The sequence below is a fragment of the Pezoporus occidentalis genome, unplaced genomic scaffold (assembly GCF_034315485.1).
Source record: "Pezoporus occidentalis ecotype Australia unplaced genomic scaffold, CSIRO_AGI_Poc_V1 ctg44, whole genome shotgun sequence".
Classification (NCBI taxonomy): domain Eukaryota; kingdom Metazoa; phylum Chordata; class Aves; order Psittaciformes; family Psittacidae; genus Pezoporus; species Pezoporus occidentalis.
Genome location: NW_026915769.1, coordinates 4867351 through 4890536, shown reverse-complemented (window position 1 = coordinate 4890536; position 23186 = coordinate 4867351). Strand labels below are relative to the sequence as shown.

General features: G+C 39.6%; 1 protein-coding gene and 1 long non-coding RNA gene across 3 annotated transcripts in view; one reads left to right on the top strand and one right to left on the bottom strand.

Moving 5' to 3' along the window:
• Nucleotides 1-23186, bottom strand: part of LOC134172126 (uncharacterized) — a 447287-nt gene that overhangs the window by 107914 nt on the left and 316187 nt on the right. The gene's annotated exons all lie outside the window — the stretch shown is intronic.
• LRP6 (LDL receptor related protein 6) overlaps nt 1-23186 on the top strand; it is a 128019-nt gene that overhangs the window by 8948 nt on the left and 95885 nt on the right. For both annotated transcript variants that reach the window (XM_062634961.1, XM_062634960.1), the window contains exon 2: nt 6081-6474. In XM_062634961.1, the coding sequence (XP_062490945.1) occupies nt 6081-6474 (394 nt within the window). The remainder of the gene's footprint in view (nt 1-6080; nt 6475-23186) is intronic.

Genomic DNA, 23186 nt, shown 5'->3' with positions numbered 1-23186 from the left:
CAATGTTATGGAAAGATGGACAGAGGGTCAGTGTGGGTGTGCTACCTAATACTAAGAAGAGACATGCTGTGATAATTTGGAAGCAATAAATACTGGCTCTGTGGCTCTCTTGCTGACAGGATGAGTTGGTGGGTGATGCCTGCCATTCAGAAAGTTAGTTGCCTGTCATATGCTATAGTTCTTGGTGTACTTCAGTCGTGTGTGCTTTTACTATACTCTTTCAGGTCTGTTGGCTTTTTATGCCTGGGCCTGGTATTTTTATCATTCCCTGTACTCAGTTTTTTTTTTAATTATTATTCATCCTCTCATTCTTTTGCCTCTGTCCTTCTAGCTCTTTAATAAGAGAATTGTTTTCCAACTAATGGTAGGAGCTTGGTGCAGAATCCAGGCACTGTTGTTGTTGCTTGGTGTCTTTGTTTTTGCACTAGTGTGGTTTACTCATCTTATTCACTAGTGAGCCTGACTGTTCCTATGACCTTTTGAGTTACCATCTGAACAGCCCTTGGGTGGCTGTAGCATGTGGAGTACACTTTATGTTAGCTGTAAGGAGGAAAAAAGGTCCTTTCTAACAAGCTTGGGTTGCCTCATGCTTGTTTACTAAAGTCCTGTTTGCCTGTTGTGTCCTGCAAGTATATTTGTGAGAACAAGGAGATTCAGAGAGAAGAGAGCTCATCCAGTGAAAATGGAATGAAGGCTACTGGTAAGCCAAGTCAGTTCATTAATTTTTGTAAAATATTGTGTGAAATTGTGATTTGTGTGGAATAAATCAGGAAAGCTGCTGTGGTGGAGAACTTGGTGCAAAATCCTGGCCTGCTGCTTGCTGCTGAAACTCCTGTATTTCCTGGTGATTTTTTTTTTGTTTGTTTGAAAATCATAATCTTTGTATGAGGTTTCCTGAGGCTGGGTCCCTGCTTTTGGGGGAAGTTGTTTTCATTTGCAACTTGCCTCTCTTCTGATTTGATACAAGTTTCCCAGGCTTTTATTCCCACTGCTACCTCAACTTTTTCCTTCTTGCTCCACCAAACTGAGCAGCCAAACTCAAACATTCATGGATAACAAGTAGACAGAATTCCTTACTAGCATAATCAGTGATGAAGAAACTTGAAACATGGGTAGTGAAGGAAGAGTCCTCACAACTGGCAGTGCCACAATCCTTGTGTCAGTCCAGAGACTTACGTTCGTGTATTGGTTCTCTGTGCGACATCTTGGGAATGGGAAGCCTTGTTATTACATATAAGGAGTTTTTAGTTTTGAGGAGGTTGCAATTAACGCAGTTTGCTGGTTATCTGTGCCCACTTAAGTGCTTTTCCTTCCCTGTGGGCTGAATGTGGGTGCATATCATTCCATCGAGGCATCTGGCAAACTTTGCTCATTGTGCCTCATCCAGGGCAGTGTGTATTTGTTTGGCACATGTTATCAGTGTGTCTGCTCTTTTCCAGTCCTCATGTTTGCCATCCTTGTGGCAGTGTGCTTGGCAATATCAATTCACTTTTAGATGCTCAGAGTTCTCCAGCAAGATTTTTAAAGGGTGGTGAATTTTCTTTTCTCTGCTCAATGACATCTTTGAATGTAACAATCCTTGGGTTTCTTACCAGTGGACTCCTGCATAGATGTTTCTTTCTACAGTGTGTCTGGTTTCCTAGTATTCCTGGCTGGGTCACACTGGGATTCTGGGGAAGCTTGCCACAACTTAAAGTGGGCACCTGTAGTCTGGCAGGTCCTGTTACTAAGCTGGAGGTTCACAAGAAACCGGTTCAACTAATTTGTCAAAGCTGATTCGGTCCTCCCTTTGCCATGTGTGCTAGTACTTATGACTTTGTTCTGAACTGGTTCTGTATTATGGCTGCCTAAAAACTACTTTTTGGTAGGTGGGGGCAAAAGCATGATAGCCGTTTGCTGGTTTAGTTCCCTGCATTGTCTCGCTGTGGGACAAGTGCAGGTGCCAATGCAAAAGAGATGTTGGGAACCAACAGCTGAAAGTGGAGCTGGGGAGAAAGGATGTGGCTGCATCTTGAGCAGATCCAGGAGGCTGCCAGTGACAGGGGTGGGGGGAGAGCTGCTCCCCCTTCCAGCTCCCTGCTGCTTGCCTTATGTTAGTTTTGGAGTTTGCTGGACCACTTCTTGTGTTAATTCAACTCGCTAACCCAGTCAGACCTTTCACTGAAGTAATGATTTGAATCAGCTCAGGGAGGGGCCCTTAACTAAGTGAAGGGGTAGAACAACATTGTTGGGGTTTGGGAAAATGAGGCTGTGTTAATTGCTTTAACCAGACTAAATTCCATGTCAGTGAAAGAGAATGAGCATGCTGAAGGTAACACTGACCTCATGGCACCCAGAGGTGTCATGGATCATTGAAAGTGGAAAGGGAGCAAGCAGGAGCTTGTGGAAAAGGCCTCTGGACTAGTTAAAGGAAAGCATGACAAATTCTGACAGCTTGCAGTTGCCACTTCAACACAAAAAAATTGGAAAACATTTTAACAGCTCTTTTATGTTGGTTCATGGCTTTGTGTTCTGTGGGCTGCAGCATTCTTAAGCCAGTATCAAAGGCTCACAAATCAAATGAACAAAGCAAGACTTAACTAAACAAGTGTTAGGGAAAACAGACTTGGGGTATCTTGGGGATTAGCAACTTTCAGTATGCTCGGGAGAGAGACAAGAGTTGTAACCAAGAGCTGTTTGGTACAAGAACTAGAGTTGGGTGGTAAGGAGAAGGATGCTGATGCAGAATTCTAGTTGTAAAGGTAAGGCAACAAAGGCAGTGCCTGGGTTTTAATATTGAATGTGGTAAGCTTATGGAGGGTGTTACATGAATATTGGTGTTAACAAGCTATTAGGCTCAGTAGTGACCCAGTATTGGCAAGAGTTTCTTATCATTATTTTTTTTTTTTTTAAATTGCAGTTCAAATGTGTTAGACCTCAAGTTTTGAATTTTGTGTGCTTTAAGCAAATGTTTGTTCCTGCTCGTGGATACCAAAAGAGCTTATTTTATAACTAAGCATAGCTTTTATTAGGTACTTTAATTAGAAGGATAAACTACCCTTAGAGCTCTCAGGTGATAGAGGACACAGTGATATTCATTGCTGTTTGAGTTCTTGATTTCAAAGATGAGTGGGTTTTATTTTACTTTCAAAAACGTGTGCTTCTCTCAATGTATTACAGTTTGTTGCAGTTAATGTGTTTTTATGATGTCTGTAGAAAGGGGAATAGAAACTATAGGTAAAGTGTTCAGCTTAAAACAAAATAGGTATGAGTTGTATCTCTTTGTCTCATTTTAACCCAAGCTGCAAAATAGTTGCCTAGCTTTGAGCTTCTCTTGCAGTTCTTGCCCTTGGTTATTAGTGTAGCTCATAACTGAGTTATTTAAAAAAGCCATCTTTACAGTGATCTGTGCTTCTTTTAAAGTGAGTTGTATAGGGCAGAATGGGATTTTCTGCCACAATTTTCTTTTTGGCATTGCTGTTCGAGTCAAAAAAAATGGCAAAAGTGACGCTAGGTACTAATGCTGCCAACTTCAGTAATTGTGTTTTATAGGGTATTGAAGCCTTCGTGTTTTTTGGGAAGGGTTGGGCTGGGGGTGGGGGTCGGGGGGAGGGAACAAACCTGGTTCTTATTATTTTGGTGATACATGCTTCATTCCTGAATGTCGCAACAAATTGGAAAGCTTTATATCCTCATCTGCCGGCCCTGCAGGATGTGTTACTAGTTGCGGCTTTGAATCAATCTGTGTGAAGCTACACATCCTAAGTGTAGCTGTGTTTCTTCCTAGCCATCGTTCAACTAGCTTGTATCATTCATGAAAAGGTTTCCTCCAGTTCTTCCTCAGCCAGCTCTGAGCTCCAGCAAGGAATGAATAACCTATGCAATGCAGTTGTGTTAGGCTCAGCAGTGCCTTCAGGCCTCGGTGATTACACTTGACATGCCTGGTGTTCCAATTCAGTGCATGCTGTGTGCATGGGTACTCTTGCTCCGTGTTGCACATAATAATGGATTCTGTACTTATTTGTGCATGGATTTACCTTTTTTCAAATGCTGGGCATGCTGTCTTATTAGAGAGAGCTCTGCCAGTTGGCTGCACGCTTTCCTAGATGACATTGAGCTGGCTATTAACTAGATTTTTTTATGTTGCAATTGTATGCAGGCTTTAAAAAGTAGAGGGTTTTATTGTGTATCTATTTTCTACCACTTGCAGTTTATTTAATACTTCTTTTCTGAAAATGCAGTCACCATTAGCAACCTGCTCTTCAAGAAACTGCTGTAATTAATTTGAAATCTTCAGGGGATGGGAAATTATGCAAGGAAGGAAAGGAGGTAGAGAGTAAGGTAATAAACCTACTTATTCTGCTTTCTGATTTAAAAGAGTTTACCCCTTCTCCATGAAAATATCATCTTTAAATATTTTGCTGCACAATAAAAAAAAAATCTGGGAGGGGTGAATATGAATTTAGCAGTATTAAAACCAAGAAAACTCCCTTCCCCACCTCCTTCATTTTGGTAACTTCCCATTTAAAGACTTCCATAAGTAAATTAGTATTCAGTGTTTCTAAAATTAGGATGACAGCCTAAACAATTCACAAAACACAAACAAAAAAACACACAAAAAACCCTAACAACCCCTTCAAAAAAAAATCAAACAAACCCAATAAAACAAAAAAGAAAGAGCTTCTAACATATATAGCAGAACTTGTTTATTTGGAGGTAGAACTTCTTAGGTCCGTCAGCTTCTCCCAGTGCACATGTGGGCAATGCCTTTGATAGTTTTGTGGTAATGAGGTCTTGGAAATTAGCTTTTGAATTTTCTGATACCTGTGTTAGTATTTCTGATTTCAGTGTTTCTCATACAATGAACTGAATCCTTTCTCGCAGTGTAGCCCTTGACATTATTATCCAACCATGCACATCTTTGGCTCTATAAATGTAAACCCTTTCGTTAGAATATACATACTGCTTGAAGTTTGAAGTGCTCACCTATGCTGACAAATGAATCTGCAAGATTTTTGTTGAAGCTGGGTGATTACAGGTAGAGGAGCATTTAGTATGCCAATCAGAGTATGTATCTCAATGCTGCTTGTACAGCCCTGATGTAGAGTGGCTGAGTAGACACAGGAAAAGGTAGAAATGCTTTCTGATAGTGGATGCAAAAGGATGTGATTGTCTGCTTTACACAAATGTAGTGTTTTTCTTAGCCTTTTGCTGAAGTAGGTATGAGGCTGGAATTTCCATAATGTTATATGTAGCTTGTGGTTAAGGACAATTAAAAAGCCATATTACACTTCAGAAACTGTTTTCATGGTTACTTCTTTTCATTAGTTATCTTGGGTGTTGTGTGTGAAGAATATACAGATGGTTGAAGCTGATGGAGTAAACAAATAAAGCATGTAGAATAGAGGCTTTGTATTAGAGAAGTAAACAGGAGTGGTAGAGCTGAGTTTAAAAGAATTTATGTTGTCCATTCCTATAGATTTTTTTCTCCCTAACTCCTCATACCAATTGCAGCACTTTAAAGCAACATCTGTCTCATGCTATGCAATTCATTTTGTATTTGATTATATGTAACATGTCCAAGGTATATTTCAGAGAGTATCAACATACAGGTGGCTTTGATAGCTTGACATGAATTAAGCTTTGATGGAAGTGGAGTGTATATTACTAAATTATGGGGGGGGGGACGGGGACGACGACACAATCTCTGGTCAAGTGGGCCAGCACTGAGCGCTTAGAAAACTGCATTACCCTTGTCTTTCAGATTCTTATTTAAGCATCCTGCTCTACAGAACAGTGTCATTTGGACATTTCAGACCCCTGTTTGCTTTGTTCTCTCCCTTCTTCTTTAATCTTAGTTTAATAATGCACAGCCCAGAATAATGAGCTGCCCATTATGAGGTAACATCTTCAGCTGAAGCACTGTTGAAAGGCTGAAGGTCTGTGCTATTTAGTCGGACTACAAAATGTCCCCCCACCTCTTAATATTTTTAAATTTCTTAAATTAGTTGTATCCTGAGGCACCATCATGGTGCAAACTATACTTAATATGAGTGTTAATGCATCTGTCTATACCCCCACCCTGATTTCTCTCTGTATAGCTGCCCCGCTGTTGCTGTACGCAAACCGACGTGATCTGCGACTGGTGGATGCTGCGAATGGAAAGGAGAATGCCACAGTGATTGTGGGTGGCCTAGAGGACGCAGCAGCAGTGGACTTTGTGTTTGTGAAGGGGTTGATATACTGGAGTGATGTCAGTGAAGAAGCCATTAAACGAACAGAATTCAATAAATCTGGGAGTGTACAAAATGTGGTCATTTCTGGACTTCTGTCACCTGATGGGCTGGCATGTGACTGGCTGGGAGAGAAATTATACTGGACAGATTCTGAAACAAATCGGATTGAAGTGTCTAATTTAGATGGATCACTCAGAAAAGTTTTGTTTTGGCAAGAATTGGATCAACCCAGAGCAATTGCCTTGGATCCTGCCAGAGGGTAAGTCTTTGTTAAAATATAATAATTACAAATATTAAAACTTCTGATGGTTTTTGTTTGTTAAATGAATGTGAATGAAGTGACAGTACTGTTTTGGAAGTTATCCAAGGCCATTTTTTTGGAAGTTATGCAAGGCCAAAGGCATTATTTGCGGCTCTCTATTAGTGTGATCTGAAAACAGTCTGCATGTCTGAAATTCATATTGGTTTGTGAACAGCTAGGAATCATCGGATTTAAAGAAAAAGTACTAGAAATTCATTTTGGCAATAGGGCAGAAATTGAACAGGAATGGAATAGTTTTAATGTAGAACCTGATACGATCTGCTTGAAAGGCCATCAGCTGCCTGTGAATAGGCTTGTACTTCTCTGCAGTGTCAAGTAACAGGATTTTTTGAGTTTTGTTCATTGTTAATATTCATGCTTTATTGAAACGGCCAAAGAAATGAAAGAAATCCACATACTGTATTAATAACAATTTGAGACACATTTTAGCACTTAAGGGTTCCTGTCCTGACACTTGAGGGAACTTTTGTTTTAAGAAGCCCTGTGCTTTGGCTTAGCCCATTCTAGAACAGGTCAAATTCTTCCCAGCTCTCATTTCAGTCCCTGGATATGACTTTACACGGTAATCTTTTTATTCTGTTCTTGGGGCAAAGCTGTCGTTGCCAGAAAAACTAAATTCAGTAGTGGTTTTGGTGATGTTCTGTAAATGGCTGGCTTGAGGTTATCCCATAGCTAGTCACCTTTGAAAAAGTGACTGGCTTTTCCCAAAGTGGCAGTCTAATGGAATGTTCCTGATGCTGTGTAATCTTTTGATATTTTTATTAATCTGCAGTATAGATCTTACTTATAATATCTTTTTTCATGAACAAGCAGGAAAATGACTATTGTACTGCCATTTCCCATTTTTTTAGTCAACTTTTTCTGGGGGAGAAATTACTGCATTATTTCTTTGGAGAGGGAAGGGCTGTTTTAGCTGCTTGCAGCTCTTTTACATAATTGTGTGTTTGAGTCTTTTCCTCCAAAAGAATGAAGTCTTTTTGTAAAACATGGCTTCTTTCCCAAACTTCATAGAAATATCCTATCTTGGATATTTTCTTTCACAGTTTCAATAGGCCTTTGACAATATATGAATAGGGAAGTTGTTTCTTTTGCATTACTTATATTTCCAGCTCTGGAAGTGGGAAAAGCATCTTTTTGCTATCTCTTTACAACTTATAAATTTCAGCCAATTATAGCATTAGTTTTATTTTATTGGATTCTAAAACCGTTTAAGAATGCAAGAAAAGATGTAACACTTGTGTTCCTTCCACCCACCATCTGAAAACTGGGAGAACTGAGGAAAACCACAGAGTGTTTCTGATTTGGCTTGTAACCAGAGAGACCATGGTTCTTGTTAGTTAGGAATAATGTACTCCTGTCTTTTTTTGAAGAGTACTTGTATTTTCCAAGTATGTACAGTAATACAGATCAAAACTAGATGCATACTCTTGCACTCTTTAATAATACTTTAAACAAAGAGGGAACTACAAGAAGAAAAATGAAATAGATCAAAAGTAAAGTGAATTTGTAAATTTTTCCATACTGATGATTTGTTAAAGCAGTATAAGTAAACAATGTGTCTAGATTTAAAGCAAAACAATTTAAACACCGCCCCTCCCCCCCAGCTCTAACTCCCTGTTCTCCAAAACAAACAGAAAAATCCCAACCATGGAAAAAAAACAACCCTTCAACAACTGTAAATGAAAGCAAAGTCCTTTTTTTTTTTTTTTTTTCCTAAATCTTTGTAGAAGTCAAGTACTACCGAGCTTTTGTATAAAGGGTATATTAGGAAGATAATACAGTAATAAACCACTTTGTGTCTTGCCACACTCCAGTTGCAAAAAATTGCAATTCTTGTATACAGTTTTATGACAAAAAACTTTTCAGGTTTTAGTAAATCTGATTACATTTCAGAACGGCCTCCAAAACTTGAAACATAAGTGGAAAGGTGGCATCAGCACAGGGATGTAAATAAATAAAAACTAAATCCCAAACTGGTTTTGCATGCATGCTTCTTTCACTAATATGTACATTTTTATAGCCCTGTAAATGTGTTTTGGTTTCACACTGCCTGGCAGACAGTGGTAGGAATAAAACATAAAAGGATCTAAGAACAGTTAATAAAATCTGAAAGTTGGAAAAGCAAAACTCTTCTCATTTTCCTGCAGTCTAATCCATCTCCTATTATGTTCAGTTGATTATTCCAGATACAATTTTAGAAACTCTTGCAATTCAGGAAAAAAGTGATTTAGCAGCCAAATTTACACTAATGTCATCATTACCCACAAGTTCAATTTTTCATTAAAGTGTATTTGTCAAGTGTAGTTGATGTAAAGAATTTTTCAAATGTGCTACAGTATCAAGCATCAGTTCAGCCTGGGAGGAATACAGGGATATTGTCCAAAAAGTTTGGGATTAGGTCAGGAAAGCTAAGACCCAGTTGGAATTGAGTCTGTCCAGGGATGTGAAATACAGTAGGAAGGGCTTCTATAGGCATGTTGCAAACAAGACAGACTAGGGATAATGTGGGCCCTCTCCGGAAGGAAATGGGAGAACTGGCTACCCTGGATTTGGAGAAGGCTGAGGTTCTCAGTGAATTCTTTGCCTCAGTGTTCATTGGCAAGTGCTCTGGCCACACCACCCAAGTTTTGGAAGACAAATGCAGGGACTGGGAGAAAGAAGACCTTAGGCCCACTGTAGGAGAGGATCTGGTTCGAGACCATCTTAGGAACCTGGACATGCACAAGACCATGGGACCTGGTGAAATCCATCCGCAGGTCCTGAAGGAGCTGGCAAATGAAGTTGCTCAGCCACTGTCCATCGTATTTGAAAAATCATGGCAGTCAGGTGAAATTCTTGATAACTGTAAAAAGGGGAATATAACCCCTGTGTTCAAGAAGGGGATATATAGACCAGTCAGTCTCACCTCTGTGCCTGGCAGGATCATGGAGCAGATTCTCCTGGAAACCATGCTGGGGCACATGAAAAACAGCGAGGTGGGTCGTGAAAGCCAACATGGCTTCACTAAGGGGAAATCCTGCCTGACCAATTTGTTGGCTTTCTCTGATGGGGCTATGGAACTTATGGACAGGGGCAAGGCAGCTGACGTCATCTACCTGGACTTGTGCAAAGCTTTTGCAATTGTCCCACATGACATCCTTGTCTTTAAACTGGAGAGACATGAATTTGATGGATGGACTACTCAGGGGATAAAGAACTAGCTGGATGGCCACACATGGGGATTTGTGGTCAATGGCAGAATGCCCAACTGAAGATGGGTAAACAGAGGTGTCCCTTAGGGCTCAGTGTTGGGACTGGTCATGTTCAACACCTTTGTCGGCGACATGGATAGTGGGATTGAGTGCGCCCAGAGCAAGTTTGCTGATCACACCAAGCTGTGTGGTTCGGTTGATACACTGGAGGAAAGGAATGCCATCCAGAGGGACCTCAACATGCTTGTGAGGTGGGCCAGTGCCAGCCTCATGAAGTTCAACCAAGCCAAGTGCAAGGTCCTACACCTGGGTCAGGGCAATCCGAGGCACAGCTACAGGTTGGGCAGAGAAGAGATTCAGAGCAGCCTTGCAGAAAAGGACTTGGGGGTGTTGGTTGATGAGAAACTTAACATGAGCCACCTTCAGTGTGCACTCGTAGCCCAGAAAGGCAACTGTATACTTAAAAACTTCATAGAATAATAGAATGATTTGGATTGGAAAGGACCTGAAGATCAATTAGTTCAACCACCCTGCCATGGGCAGGGAAACTTCCACTAGATCGGGTTGCTCAAGGCCCTGTCCAGCCTGGACTTGAATGCTGCCAGGGGTGGGGCATCCACGACTGGGCAATCTGAACCAGTGCCTCACCACTCTCACAGTGAAGAATTTCTGCCCTCTTTCAGTTTAAAACCATTATTTTGAAATGAAATGTGAAGAACAGTATAAGCTAGCACCAATATGTAGACACAAATAATGTGTTTTCTTGGCTGTGTCCCACATAGACAAAATTGTTTCCCTAACACTCATGTTTTTAGCAACCTGTCTGCTCTGAGATACTCAGTGGTTGTTCTCTGAAGGTCACTCACTACTCAGTGCTCTTAGTTTGGAAGAATATGATTGGACTCTCTCAGACCATGTTACAGCCACAGTGGGGGCAATCAAAGAATTAACTTGTTTGGGTAGCCTTTGTTAATGCTACCAAAACCAACTGTTAATTGTGTGTGAGGATATATGTGTAAACAAAACACTGGAGTAGAAGTTAGTCTTGGTTCCCATGTCTGTTATCAATAATAACAAATGCAGTACATTTACTAGTAGAAGCTATTTCTCATTTGGTAACTGAGGCACAACAGCCAAGTCTCATTTTTACTCTGGTATTTTGTCTAGGAAGCAATCGGGACCTAAAATGTCTAGACTTCTCTTACTGTGAGAAGAATGTACCATCTCCTGTGTACATTTTGAGGTTTGAGCTTCTCATTTCTTATTTTCATGCACTGTAACTTACTTCACTTTTTTCTATTTTAGTTGTTTTGATACTCAATAAAATATTGTGTGTGTACCAGTAAAGAGGAGAAGGGACATCAGATAAAGAGGAAGGGAATGGGGTACTTGCTCAGCCTTTTGAAATGAGTTAGGGGGTTCAGAACTGTTTCAGGAAGGATCCTTGGTCCTAGTCATCGTTTCTGAAACCTTTTAGTCCTGACCTGTATTAAACATGAAATCCTCTCAGTGGAATCAGCAACTGGGAATAACACATACTCTGGCACTTTCAATGTTGACTTTTTGCCAGGGGAAGACCAGGTGTTAGACCACCAAGTGCAGGAGAGCGCCAGGTTTAGGAACTGCTCACATGAAAGCTGAGCAAGTGGAAAAGAGGTTTGTCTGCTTCAGCACTCAAGATGAAAAACAGTAAAAAAAGGCATACCTGTTCAGATTCTTGCGCAAGTACTGTTTGAAAATGCAGTATTGTATATTTGTGCTCCTGTTTTCTTGTTATTTTTTTAAAATCTGCACAGCCCTTTTGTCCTCAGGGAAAAGACTTCATTATCATCGTTACAGTTCCTCAGAAATTGCCTTTCAGACAACTTGATCAGCTTTCTTCACAAGAAGCACCATCAAAATGAACTAGCTTTTCTCACTCCTAGATGTGTTGTTCACTGCAAAGGGAATTTTAAGTGCTTCGAAGAAGTGCTGACTGATTGCTTACTTTTCAGGACATGTTTTAAATCAAGTGAATCTATAGAGTTATCTTAATTGTTAAGCTCTTGTAAAGCTTTTGGGTTGTAAAGGTTTTCAGTTAATGAATGGAATTAGAGTACAAAGAGCTACAACAGTTTTTATGACAGCTGAAGTTGATTTCTGGATGAAGTACTTTCTGCATGTTGGGGAAGATCTTTGGTTTTAACATGTGCCTCTCCCCCATCAGACTTCTCTCTTATTTTTTATTTTCATGTGAAGACTTTGCAGGGAGTACATGTAATACTTAGCTGGCTTTCTTTCTGGAATTACTTCTTTTGTTTCTTTGCAAGTTGGGAACTTGACATCTGAGCATGTCAAACACAAAAACAATTGTAGTACAGGCCTTACATCTGCACATCATAACAAAAGATTAATGGAAACTGGTAGTGTTTGTTGCTGAGTGGTACATGTTATACAACAATGTAAGGAAAGGAACATGGACAGTTCTAATAACAATTACAGAACCTTTGATTTTTGGTGGAAAAACATGCTGAAAATAGAAAAAGCAACCAGTTCGGCGAAGGGTGTTTTGTTTGCATGCAAGTTAGTATTATATAAAATGGCACCTTAAATGTAAATTCCAAAAATAATGCAAATAACTGAAGGTTTGCCTTCTAGATTCTCTTGCTTGATGCCACCTCTCCCTTCAGAATATTGCTTCTGGCTGAAAATCCTTCTGCTGCTCCTCTGCTGATACTAACATCTTTCAGAGGCAGCAGATTTAGTGCAGTCAGCTAATTGTTTGCTGTGTAGCCTGGCCTGTGCAGTAAGGAGTTAATTTTGAGGTTTTGTAGATGACTTATATGTATTAAGTATTAAGCTGATATGAAATCTGCAGACTCCTGTGGTGTTGGCACAGAGATTTATAAGGCGTATTTAATCTTTCTTCACCTAAGGAGGTTCTATTAATCAGATGTTGTTGGTTGCAAATACATAACTAAATTCTGTTAACAGCTAGGATATTAAACCAAAAGGTATTTTTTTGTGACTTAAAGATAATGAAGATAACACAAAGATAGCAGTAGTCTTGCAGAGGCTGTTCTGATGACACTGTGTCAGGAGTGGCTTGCTTTGCCTCTCGCCCTCCATGTAACTCTCGGAAGTTCTGAAATGCAGCACCAGTGTTGCTAGCAGCTGGATGATCCTAGCACAGGGACTGCTGGGTGACCTGAATCTTTAGGCATGGGAGACTGTAAGTCAGAGAAGATTGCCTAGGCCAGAATTATGCTTCATGCTTCAAAACCTAACAGTATGCAAAGCAGTGCTTCATCCTGCAAGAGGCTAGCATGACATGTGAAATGTCCTTTCCATCTTCTGCCCCAGAACTACTGCAACTGCCTCTGCTTCAGAAGCATGAGTTTGGGGTTTAGCTCTTGGTCCTGTGAAGATCCTTGTGGCTTCTGGAAACAGGATCAGACACTATTCACTTATGTAATAACACTGAACATTAATTCTAGGTTTTGGTTTGTTTGGTTTTTTTATGCCTTTTGTTTTAGTCTCATTGACAGTCTGTTCATTTTGACAGGTTCTTTCACAAAACTGTGCAAGGTTTGTTTGAGAGTTGTCATGTATGGCTCACGTGATACTGGTTTCCTGTCCTGTGCTAGGTTATTTCCATGGGGCTGGATGCTAAAATTGTAAAGGTGTCCTTTTATTGCCAGCTCAGAATGTTAATTTCTTTCTCCTCCTCTCTTTCACCTCACTTAAAGGAGGAGGTGAACGAAGGTAACCAGAAACCCACATATTTAAAACAGAGTGAAGGCTTGCAGCAGTGACCTCTCTTGTAAATCTTGCTGTGCTGGTTTTAGATGTTACTGCCATCGACTGCCTGTCCTCACCCTAGTGCCAGAGGTTGCCAGGAACTCAGAGGAGCACATTCACTAATACATTTAATGTTCAGGTGGTGTACCTAGTTTTCCCTTTGTGCAAGGAGGTGGGAGAGATTTTGCTTGTTAGAAATCAAACTAGTGTTCATGGAATTGGTTTGTGCAGGACAAACATTTTTCTTATAGACTTAGATGTCTTAAAAGTTGTAGATGCTTTTTAGCTGTATGCAGGTATGAAAATAGCCTTTCTTCCCTGTCTTTGTTTAGTGCTTGGGCTAGAAAACAAGACTGTGGACTGGCTACGTTGAGGGCTGTGCTTTCCTTTCTGCCAGCTTTCCTGTGAATAAGCTAGTAATGTCTTGTCAAAGCACTAAGTTCACTGGCTTTTCTTCACTTTGTGTCTTCAGTTTCAGACTAATTCCAGGGAGGCATATGAATATGGTATGTTAAATGATTGTCTCTTGATAATTCAAGAGGATGATTTGGCTGTCCCTTAATGTGAACATCCATGCTGCAGTGATAAGAATTAGTAAATTTTATGCAACTTGCTGTAAAGTATCAATCTGAACTTCAGATATTTGCATGCAGTATTTGTTTAATAGGTTAGAGCTAAGTATTTAAACTGAGGTAGTAATTTCTGGTCTGCATGAATAACCTCTGGTGATGATGAGTCTTTGGGCATGCTTCTGTTTATCTGCATTTTCAGTCCCTGCAATTATAATTTAGCATCTAAGTCTAGACTATGAAGACCTGTTGTATTAAAAAAAAAATAAATAAATGAATTGTGAACAAACAAGTTTTCACTAACAAAGTTTTGAATGAAACTTTGTGCTGGGTGAACACAAGGAAAATGATTTGTAAAGTCATGATTTTAGACTCCTGGTAAGTATCACTAGCCAGACGTTCATTAAAAAATGTTTGTTCACACACTTTAAAAAAAAATTAAAATAATCCTGAGACAGCTTCTAGTAACTGTTAACAGGAAGTCAAAAGGACCGTATATTAATTTCCAGCAGAGTCATAATCTGATACATTGTTCATTCTGCGTTCTTGCCGAAGAAATTCGAAGTAGCATTGCTGTTGAGGAAATAGGCTTTAAAGGAACATTCAAGCTATTTCTGGGGAAGGGGCCAGAGTAAAAAAATTAAGTAAATAAATATCTTCCTCTCCCCCCAATATAACTTGCATAACTTGGCCATGTTTGTCAGGAAATCATTACTTCTGAATCCATGACATCTACTAAGACTTGTAGGAGAGAGCTTTCAGTTGCTCACTAAAACCGTTACAGCTGTCTCAGCTTAATAACTGAAAATTGCTGCAAGAAATTATTTTTTATACTTCATCTGAAGGATGAGTTTTGTTTGTATGCTCTAGTATTTCAAGGCAGGGTATTTTGGAGGGGATTTTTTTTGGAAATGACAGTGAGTCTTACTGACAACATGTAAAAAGCAGATCTGCAGCAGAAGAAATGTATTGGCAAAATTAGCCTTCAGCAAGTACAGCTCACTTCAGCGTCGTTTAAGCTTTTTTTTGTCTCTCCTGTGACCATCATCTTCCCTTTCTAAATAAGCTTCACTGCCAAAACCATGTTTTCTGCCATAAACTGAGATTTATACTGAGATACACAATTCTTGCTGTGATACATCAGCCAGCATATTGTACACTTGACCAGTGCATTTGCAGCAGAAATGTATAATCACTGGGCCACAGTGGAAAAAGGGGAGTGTGGTAGTGTCTGGCTTTATCATTAAGGAGTCTGCTTGTTCATGGGCTTGTGGAATGTGCAGATGGATGGAAGAAGGAATACTGGAGGAAAAAAAATCCTTATTTTTTTTCATTTAAAATCAAGAAAGGGTTGGTTGGTTGAGGGTTAGGTTATCTCCCTTTGCCCCTCAGCATTTTGGGTAGTGACTGAAATATGTCCATTTTAGAGCTTAAAGTTCGGTCCAAACTTTAGACCAAAGGTTTTGATCTGCACTGTAGAAGATGGAGCAGAAAGTCACCTTTGTTTCTCTGCAAGAAGTTGATCGTTGGATTTATGTTGCTGACAAGAAAAAGATTGATTTATGGCAGGCTCATTTCTTGAAAAAAAAACTTATAAATCCACTTGCTGGCATGATTTGAAACAGACTGATAATATTTTTTAATTAAACTGTGGATTAAGTTTGTTTAAAAAATGAAAATCATAGCACTCAGCTGTTTGAAAGTTCAGCATGATTAACAAAGTCCGTAGAAGAACCATTTTTATTTGGCTGGAAAAAAATAAGGCTATCCCTGTGGAGAATGACTGTATTTCAGTACTGTCTTCTCTGTAGAGTGGTCAGGTGAAACATCACAGGATAATGCATTGTACAGAGGACTTTAAGCAAATGCAGCTTTTACAGCATTTCCATTTGCTAAAAATCAAATACACTTTTACAGTGCAGCTGTTACGGAAGGAGGACATACTAGGGACGTAAATTGTGAGGTAACGTAATAAAATACCTAAAAAAGTGTTTCTAGAACTTGTGTGGTGACCCCAGGACAGGAGAAGATGGTTAATGTTATGGTCAGTGTGCGAGGGTTCTTTGTTTTGCCTGTATCTGAACCAGTACAATACTAATGTTTCAGGATCTATGTACAGAAGACCTGAAAATGAGCTGAGCAAAGAAAAAGTTAGTGCTTTGGATTTCTGTTTGACACTTGGAGAAAGACTTACTACTTCTAACTCTTTGTTGTATCAGTGTGGCTCATGTGGTGAGTTTCTGGTGTGTTTGTTTCCTTGGTAGGGGTTGCCCCCTTACAGGCTTTTTTTAAAACATCTGGCCCAGTTGTGGGCATTCCCTCATAAGAGAAACAATAGAAAAACCTGAACCTTGTCTGTGGGAGCAGAGTCTCTTCAGATGGACCAGTGATGCTGTTCCACACTAATGCTCTAGATGTTAAATAGTGTGCTTTAAATGCATATGTGAATGCATATGTGTGGGTGAGAATGTATATGTAATATGTGGTGTCTGTGTCTAGTTAATTGTATTGTATACTTGGAACATTTTAATTGTGTTGTACCTTAAAACCTAAAACAGACAAGCAAACTCTCCTAAACATCTCCTCCCTCTTTTCCCTTTCTCCCCCACTCCCCCTTCCCCCAAAAAACCAAACAAAACAACCCCGAAACCAACCAACAAACCCTAAAACCCCATAAATGTGGAAACCTTTTGTTGTTGTTGTTGGACTGATGAACAGAAATATAAAGAATAATAACACATTAACACTGTAGTTTTTTAATTAGAATCCTTCAAATACTCACTTCTTTTCCTTAAGAGAGTGGTATCTATTCTGGGCCTCTTCCCCCCCCTTCTTTCCCCAGGGTTGTTTAACACATACTTTACTCTTTCATTTCTCATGGGAGCCTTGTCGTTTCTCACTTTTACATCTTAATTCCATGTTTCAGTATTGTATTAAGTTTTCTCTGTCACTTCAAGTAAGAAGTGGTAAAGATAGGAGATTATGCAGCTAAAAGCACTGTTAAGTCAGAGAGCTTTTTTTCCAAATAAATCTATGTAAGTGTGAAATTTATTTTTCTTATTTAAAGGATAAGTATGATCTCTGCTCTAGCAGGTTGTTAAAAATTACCTATAAGCAAAACTGCCTTGCAAATTAAGCTTGCATGATTCTTTTGCTGTGTATTGTAGTAATGCATACAGACATCTTCAGTTCTCAGGTAGAAGGCTCTTTTACTGAAAATGCATTTATTTGTCACAGAATAAAGCTGTATCTTATATCATCATCTAACTTTTAGGTTAAGCTCTAGAAGACTTCTGAGTAAGCTGTAATGAAAGATGCAATTTTGATTTTGCTGTTTTATTGTGATAACCTGACACACTATTTTAAACAGCATTTAATATAGTGCATATTGTGGCCAGAAGTGATGGCTGGGGGTTCGGACTGTGAATTTCTGTTGGCCCCAAGACATGCATAAAAGTAGATGCTTGACTGACAAGGACTGTTGGATGTGGTGTTCAAGCCAGCGCTCATCATGGAGCTGGCAGGCGCAGAACGGCTTGGCAAAGTAGTCAGTAGTGAAACCAGAGATTTGTTTTAGTGAAGGTCTGATTGCTGCTCAGAACCACTAAAAGCTTTAGCATTAGATAAATTATATAGTCCTAATCAACATTTTATAGCTACAAACCAAATTTGGATTTAAAGAGATGGATGCTATGAAAGCATAAAAGTACAATGTGTTCTTGAGGTTTGACAGAAATTTGTTACTTGAGAAGAATTGTCTCCTTGCATAAAAATGTCTTTCTAGTTAAATGCAGAAATGAGACTGGGAAAACTGTGAGTTCCTAAACTTGGTTCTTGATCTTAATATATGTGGTTTAGCCTCATTAGAATTGGTGAAATCTCCTCAGCTTATATAACCAGAGTATTTTGCCCACTGTTCCGTAGGTAGTCAAAGGGCAGTCTTGTTGATAACTGCAAAACATAGAGAGGCTCTTTGCTTACAGTCCCAAGTTGCCTTGCCTAGACCAGATTCCCTCTGAACTGTAGCCCATGGCCCTATTGTTGCATATTCTCTTTTCTGTGTATTCCCCTTTGTATAAAGTGGATGCTGTCAACTGCTTTTACACAGACAATCAGCTAACAAAGGTTAAAAAAAAAAAAAAAGGGAAAATCCAGAATATAGAGGATTTCTGTGCATCAGCTTTTGGATGTCTGGCAGGACATACCTGAAATGGAGCCAAGCAACAACTGGGAGAAAGGTTCAGTGATTTTTGAGTTTTGATAGGCTTTATGGTCATTGGGGGGGGCTGTATGGCTGCAGAGAAGTCTTCCCATTTTCTCTAGTGAGAATGGAATTACAGAGCCGAAGGGCCACCCGTGCAACAGGGTGGGAAGATTAAGATTTTTGAGCTCTGGTTCCTATTTAAGTTCTTTGTCACTCTCTCCTTTTGAAGCCTGGCCCTCTGCAAACAACTGCTAGTAATCTAAAGTTGAAATCTTCTGAGCTGAATTTCTCATGTGTGGCTGCGATGGATGAGTTACATCAGTATTAGTTATATTAGTTGTCTTCTGTGCTTCTTCAAAACATGCAGCATGAGGCAGACTATGGGTTTGGGTAGTTTGGGACTGACTCTTCCCCGCACCCACCTGCATGGTTTGTAAAATCTCCCAGAGCATCTTGCGTGTTCCTTTAATCCTCCTTCAGACATGTGAAAAGCTCCCTTACAGAATTTGACATGTGGCACCCTAGAAATACATAACCTCAGCCAAAACTTTGAATAAAGAGATGTGCCTTTATAAAGAGGGTGGACTACATTATATTTGCTCGCATGTGCACGCATGTGGCTGTTGACATGTGCAAGTGTATATGCATATTTTATCTGCAGAGTTCACTGGTGTAAATTATTAACAGTATGTGCACCAAAGGATCAACAAACAAGAAGTGCCTGAAATCTGTTGCAGAAGTCAACCCATTAAAAATTGAATGGACTTACAGAAAAAACTGGGTTTGAGTGTAGGTCTTCCAGAGGTTCAAGCCTTCAAACTTTTGTCTGGGGACCCTCATAGGCATACGCTACTTGTGATTGCTGTGTTGATCTTGACAGGACTGCTTAGTCAAGATTAAAAATGTACTTAAATGTTCTGCAGGATGCAGGCTCAATACTTAGGAGTTTGTGGTCCTAGAGCTAATAGATTGGAGCAGCTATCAGTATTTTTGAAAGGATGAAAAGATGGAGGAGAGAGAAACTTCTTAAGTTACTCTAAAAGTAACTTTATGAAAAGGAGAAGTAAAATTTGACAGGTTGGGGAAAGCTGCCTGACAGCTCTTTTATAGACTAACAGAAGTCCTATATTTAAAACTAAATGAAAGGAAAGAAGGTGACCCTGAAAAATTAAATAGGCTGAAAGAGAACACTCCTGAAATCAAGTGGAAGGTCATGGTAACTAATGGTAGTTATGTGATAACTAAACCTTGACTTGACGCTGCCTGTCATATTACAGTTAAGAAGTCATAGGCTCCTGCTCAGGAATGATCTGGCATAAGACTCTTCTATTGTTGACTTGCAAGACAGTTTGTTTGGGGATTTAATTCCTGAATTGACAATTGTCTGCTTAAGTAAGAAAAAAATTGTTTTGTGCCAATGAAAAAATCTGCAGAGACAGTTAGCTACAAAGTATATTTATGAAATGGCTATATTTTAAAAATTTTAAAAAATCATTTTGTACTAACGGAAAAGTCAGTAGTAACCTGAAAACAGTTGTACTCAGTGAAGTTTCTGCATTAAAAAGGCTAGTTGGTTTATCAAGATTATCTAGCTGTGCCTTTCTTCTCTTTCTCTCCCCCTCTCCACAGTATTTGCCCCCACCACATACACCATCCACTTTTCCAACTTTAAATTTTCAAAGTATGCTTTACATTCAACTTTGGCGGGAATGTATATAGTGTAAACATTAAGCATATCCTCTGGGGCTGTGGCTTTTAAGTATTTTTCTTTCTGAGGTTCTATTTTCCAAAGTATCTTAAAGAAGGTTCTTAGAATCTGTCTTGCGAACCGCCTGGTTTTTCAGGCTGGCTTGTTGTGGTTGACTGTGAAGCTTGGGCAGATAAAAATCACAGCATTAATAGTTACTTTGTCATGGCAGTGTTGAGTATGCTGCTTAGGTGGAGAACTGTGATTTTGTGCAAAGGGAGTTTGTGGCATTCTAGTGTCCAGACTTAAATGATTTTTCTTAGTCCAGGACCTAGATGCTACATAAAATTTCTTTTCAGGAACTGCTGAATATTAACTTCAGTTCCCTCTTCCCTCTCCCTCCCCCCTTAAGGTCCTAAAGCTTAATCTAAGTATTTTTTCTGTTAAGTAAGGAAAGACCAAAATCACGCTTAAAATAGTGTAAGGGACGGCTGTTCTCCCTTATGTAAGGGTATGCCAGATCTGGTTTATAAAATGGAGTTTTGTTGAGAATCTGAAAAATGCACAAGCTAGGTAGTGAGAGCAAGTGCCAGGTTATTTCTGTGCTTGCCATTTTCATTGTTGCCTGTTGCTTCCAGGTAAGTTTCTCTTGAGTGACCATGGTCAAGAAATTCGCATGAACATAAGACACAGCTTGTCAAACATATGTTCTGTAAGTGCTTCGCTAATGTTTTTCTGATGGAAAAGTTCTGGCTCCTTTTTTTAGAAACAATAAGAAAAATCTATGGGAACAGTTAGCCTTTTTTATGACTGACTTTGAAGACATTACATGACTTGTTTCTTCATTTCAGCCTGTCCCTCTGGAATTACAAAGTCGCAATGCTCTGGCTTTTATTTTCTCAGTACTGTCAAGAGCTGTGTATTAATCTTCACAAAGATAGTTCAGTGTTTTCTTGCATGGCTAACTGTAGAGTTGTTAGTCTTAAATAATCTTAATGCTCCAAAATCATAGAATAATATGGACAATTGCTGTATCTGGTGAGTTGACAAAAAAGTTGTAGGCAGACTGTGTACAGAGCAAACCCTTTGACCTTAAATAATTTTATTTCACCTAGAATTACCCTGTTTTGCGCAACTGAAGACAACACCGTTTTAAGGTAGCTGTGTTTCAATGCACAAGAAATCATGTAAGTTAACGAAGTGGTGATTTATGTCCTGGTGCAATCACCACCTAGACATTTGTAGGCTGAGTTATGCAATTTGCATGCCCTGTTACGTAGTTAATCTGATTACACCAATTTATTCAGTGTTTGAGCAATAGGAACTGTTGACAAGAATGGCCATGCCCAGTTTTATTTCAGAGCTTTAGTGTCTTATTTTTCCAGGACCTTTCTTTCATGGATGGATTTGTTACCCTCTTCAGGAGTCGAGGTGCTTGGAGTTCTCAAAACCATAAATTCTCTGTGGTCAGCCAGTGAATTAAGAGACAGTAGTGGGTATGGCAGCATTCTGGTTTGGGGCATAGAGCTGCTCTCCAGCAAGAGCTACTGCAGTTTAATAGTGGCAGAGGTCTGTGGGTTCTTTAAGAATTCAATTTTAGTTTAGTCTTGGTCTCTTTTTCACAGGTTTGACTGAATTTTGTGTCCAGCGCTATGCTGTGTGTGGGAAGGTGAAAAAGTAAAGTGGAAAGATAGGAGGTTATAACTTATATAAAAACAAATAGTACTGAGGACAGTGTGGTTTGATGAAGTGTCTTCCTCAAAAACACATGAACTCCGGGCTGTTTTTCTGCCTTCTGCCACTCCTTTGCAACCGAATGTTTTGCTACTATTTCTCTTAGCAGAAGCAGAGTTGGTTTCACATATCATAAAAGGAAGCAAACTTTTTGTTTTGCCGGTCACATTTTTAAAGAGTTCCTCTGCTTTTCCAGCCTTTAATCTGCATTGTAGGGTTGCGTCTCTGTGTCACTGTTTATGTGTTTCAGTGTTCATTGGATGAATTCGTGTAGAGAAGCGATTTGCCTTTGTGTTTCCTGGAGCACAAGAGCAGGCAAAATGTGTCAGCAGAAGTAAGTTGAATGATCCCAAAGACAAACTCTTGTTGCTGCCAGAAGAAAAATACTGTTCAGTTGATTTGGCATTTTAATGGTAACTGTGTGTACTCAGTTACAAAATTATCTTCCCAGTCTGACAATTTCCAAGGCGACTTTGAGTAGGGTAAATGTACCGAGATATTTGTTCACAGAGATGGAAGTAGGTGCTTTTTTAAATATATATAATTAGCTTCTTTTTTCATGGAAACATTTAAGTAGAATACTGTGTGATTTGTGGACTGATTTTTGTGAATAGCATGTACACCAACACATGGAAAAGGTAGGTATTAGGCTGGAGCCAAAGTCTACTTAGAGGAAGCTGTTACCTTGTGCACTTACTTGGTCAGTTGGTGGGTAGAGGTTGTGTGTGCGTCCATGGTACAGAACTGTTCAACTGACTCTTTCTAGCTGCACAGAACTGACTGAACAGCTTCACATATGTGAGATGGACAGATCTAGGTTTGCATAGGCTATATGGAGCCTGTTCAAAATGCTGATTTCCACAGGCTCAGGTTAAAGGCAGGGCTTTTGAAAGATGGTGATTTTAAGAACTGCATAGTGTCTCCCCCTTCATCTGCATCTTGTGTGTTTTTATTCTTGGAGATGGCAGAAACTACTTCAGCCAAGCAGCTGATGTTTTGGTCTTGTCACCTCATAGTGCTAAGAAAACTCCCGAGGCACTGCAGTTGAGCAAGCAGTGGCAGGTTGCACTGGGTCTGTGGTGGTGTGATAGCGGTGCAAGTCATGTGGCTGGGTTGTGTTATATAGCTGTGGATGTATTCCAAGGCAGACCACAGTGAGAGCCATGTGGTGAGATGATACTTTATTCTGCAGAAGGTGATTAATGTTGTAGAACGTAAAATTGGTTGTTGTGGGATATGTTTGGCCTTGTTTGTAAGAGAAATATTTTTCCTCTGTCTTTACGTGTAGAGGTGATAGTTTAAAAATCACAACATGCACAAAGCCTGAAATAGGCAATTGCTATGGGGAGCACTTAGTTGGTGGTTTGTCATCTGTAAGGGCATGAGCTGCAAGTTTCCAGTGTTGTAAAGGCCTAAATGTAGCCTGGCGAATGGTGGTATTGTGGAGTCAGGAAGCCTGGAAACTGGGTATTTCAGCTGAGGGT